This window comes from Pundamilia nyererei, unplaced genomic scaffold (assembly GCF_000239375.1).
Source record: "Pundamilia nyererei isolate P.nyererei 1_Seehausen unplaced genomic scaffold, PunNye1.0 scaffold00285, whole genome shotgun sequence".
In the NCBI taxonomy this organism is placed as follows: Eukaryota; Metazoa; Chordata; class Actinopteri; order Cichliformes; family Cichlidae; genus Pundamilia; species Pundamilia nyererei.
The window spans coordinates 233,662-235,221 of NW_005187686.1; the positions used below are offsets into that span (position 1 = coordinate 233,662).

A 1,560-nucleotide genomic window follows, 5' to 3' on the forward strand; every position below is an offset into this window, starting at 1 on the left:
AATGAACAAAGCAAACAAAAGGAAAACGAGCAACCACAACTCCAAATAACGTCCATGTTCAAAAAGGAGCAGGAAGAAGCATAAGCTTATTTAATCCCACCCCTTTTCCAATATCTAGTATCAATAGACTACAGAAATACCTCCTTGCAATTACATTATATGTTATGTGTAATTTTTTTTATTTTTTTTATTTACAAATTATTATCTTATTAATTTCAATTAAATCCTATTTTATTTAAGAAGTGCCAAATCACAACAGCAGTCACCTCAAGGTGCTTTATATTGTAGGGTAAGACCTGTAATAATACAGAGAAACCCCCAAAATCAGACAACTTTCTTTGAGCAAGTGCTTGGTGACAAGGGGAAGGAAAACTCCCTCTTAAATGGAAGAAAGTTCCAGAAGAACCAGGGTCAGGGAGGGGCAGCTATCTGCCGTGACAAAGACACACTGTGGAAGAGAGCCAGAGATCAAAATTAAAATTAGATTAATACAAAAGCATTTGAAGTGAGCAAGGTCTCCACTGGTCTCTAGCACTACCTTTATATTGGATGATATATAATCTAGATTTGTTTTAACCAAGTATGATAGACTTATTGATCATTTTATCACGGGAAAATACATGGATTTCTCTTTTATGTGCAAAGGTTCAGCCTGTGCACATCCATGAGCACCTTTTTTTAAATGACGCCCTTTAATTGTGAAATCCTCTGAATAATACTTAAAGAAAAGTGGACAACCCGGGGAATGTTGCAGTGAGAAGCTGCATGCTAACCCTCAAGCTGATCCTCTTAGTTTCAGTCTTTGTGTTGGAAAGATGCATATGCAGTATTAATCATGATGTTTTCCTTATGTTGTCTCAGAATCACTGCCACCGCAGTGGGTGAGGCCAGACAAGAGACACATCTACAGAGTTCCTGTCGGGAAGACGGTGAAGTTTCACTGCCAAGCGACAGGAAAGCCGCTTCCTGCCCTGCGATGGTACAAGAACGGAAAAGAGGTCAGGATGGACCAACGAGTCAAAGGCCTCTAGAAACAACTTCAGCTTGTAAAGCTTTACTTCACCCTTTCTGTATCTTTCTTTAATCTTGCAGATCAGAGACCACACATGGACTCTAATAAAGGAGTCAGTGGCTCCCTCTGATGAAGGGAACTACACCTGTGTGGTGCAGAATAGACACGGGACCCTCCAACACACCTATCAGCTGAATGTAATTGGTAAGATTATCTGCAGCATGTATACACGGCATACAGCATGCTTTATTGCAAAAACCAGATGGTTCCAGTACTTTGGACTGTGTGTGTCGACCATAACGCTGACCTTCGGTGGGTGTGTCCGAACTTTTCACTGGTCCTGTACAACCGCCCACACCATCAAGGAGGTTGTATGACTGATGGAGGCGGTTTGGCCTTAACAAGTAAAAATAAATGGCAGGTAGCTCCATGCCCTCCTGGGTTTTAATTGCACCTTAGATCACATATGCATCAACACTACAATGAGCGGGTGGAGGGAGGTTTGGAGTCTTCTCCCACCCCCATTCTCTGCGGCCTGCTGGAGCGGG

The 1,560-nt window shown here is 42.1% G+C and overlaps 1 protein-coding gene across 1 annotated transcript in view; it reads left to right on the plus strand.

The window, feature by feature from the left end:
* Positions 1–620: 620 nt before the first annotated feature.
* The window catches only part of LOC102197449 (fibroblast growth factor receptor 1-A-like), a 5,765-nt gene continuing 4,825 nt past the window's right edge, over positions 621–1,560 (plus strand). The window contains exons 1-3 of the mRNA XM_005750734.1: positions 621–645; positions 862–998; positions 1,093–1,216. Of these exons, the coding sequence (XP_005750791.1) occupies positions 621–645; positions 862–998; positions 1,093–1,216 (286 nt within the window). The remainder of the gene's footprint in view (positions 646–861; positions 999–1,092; positions 1,217–1,560) is intronic.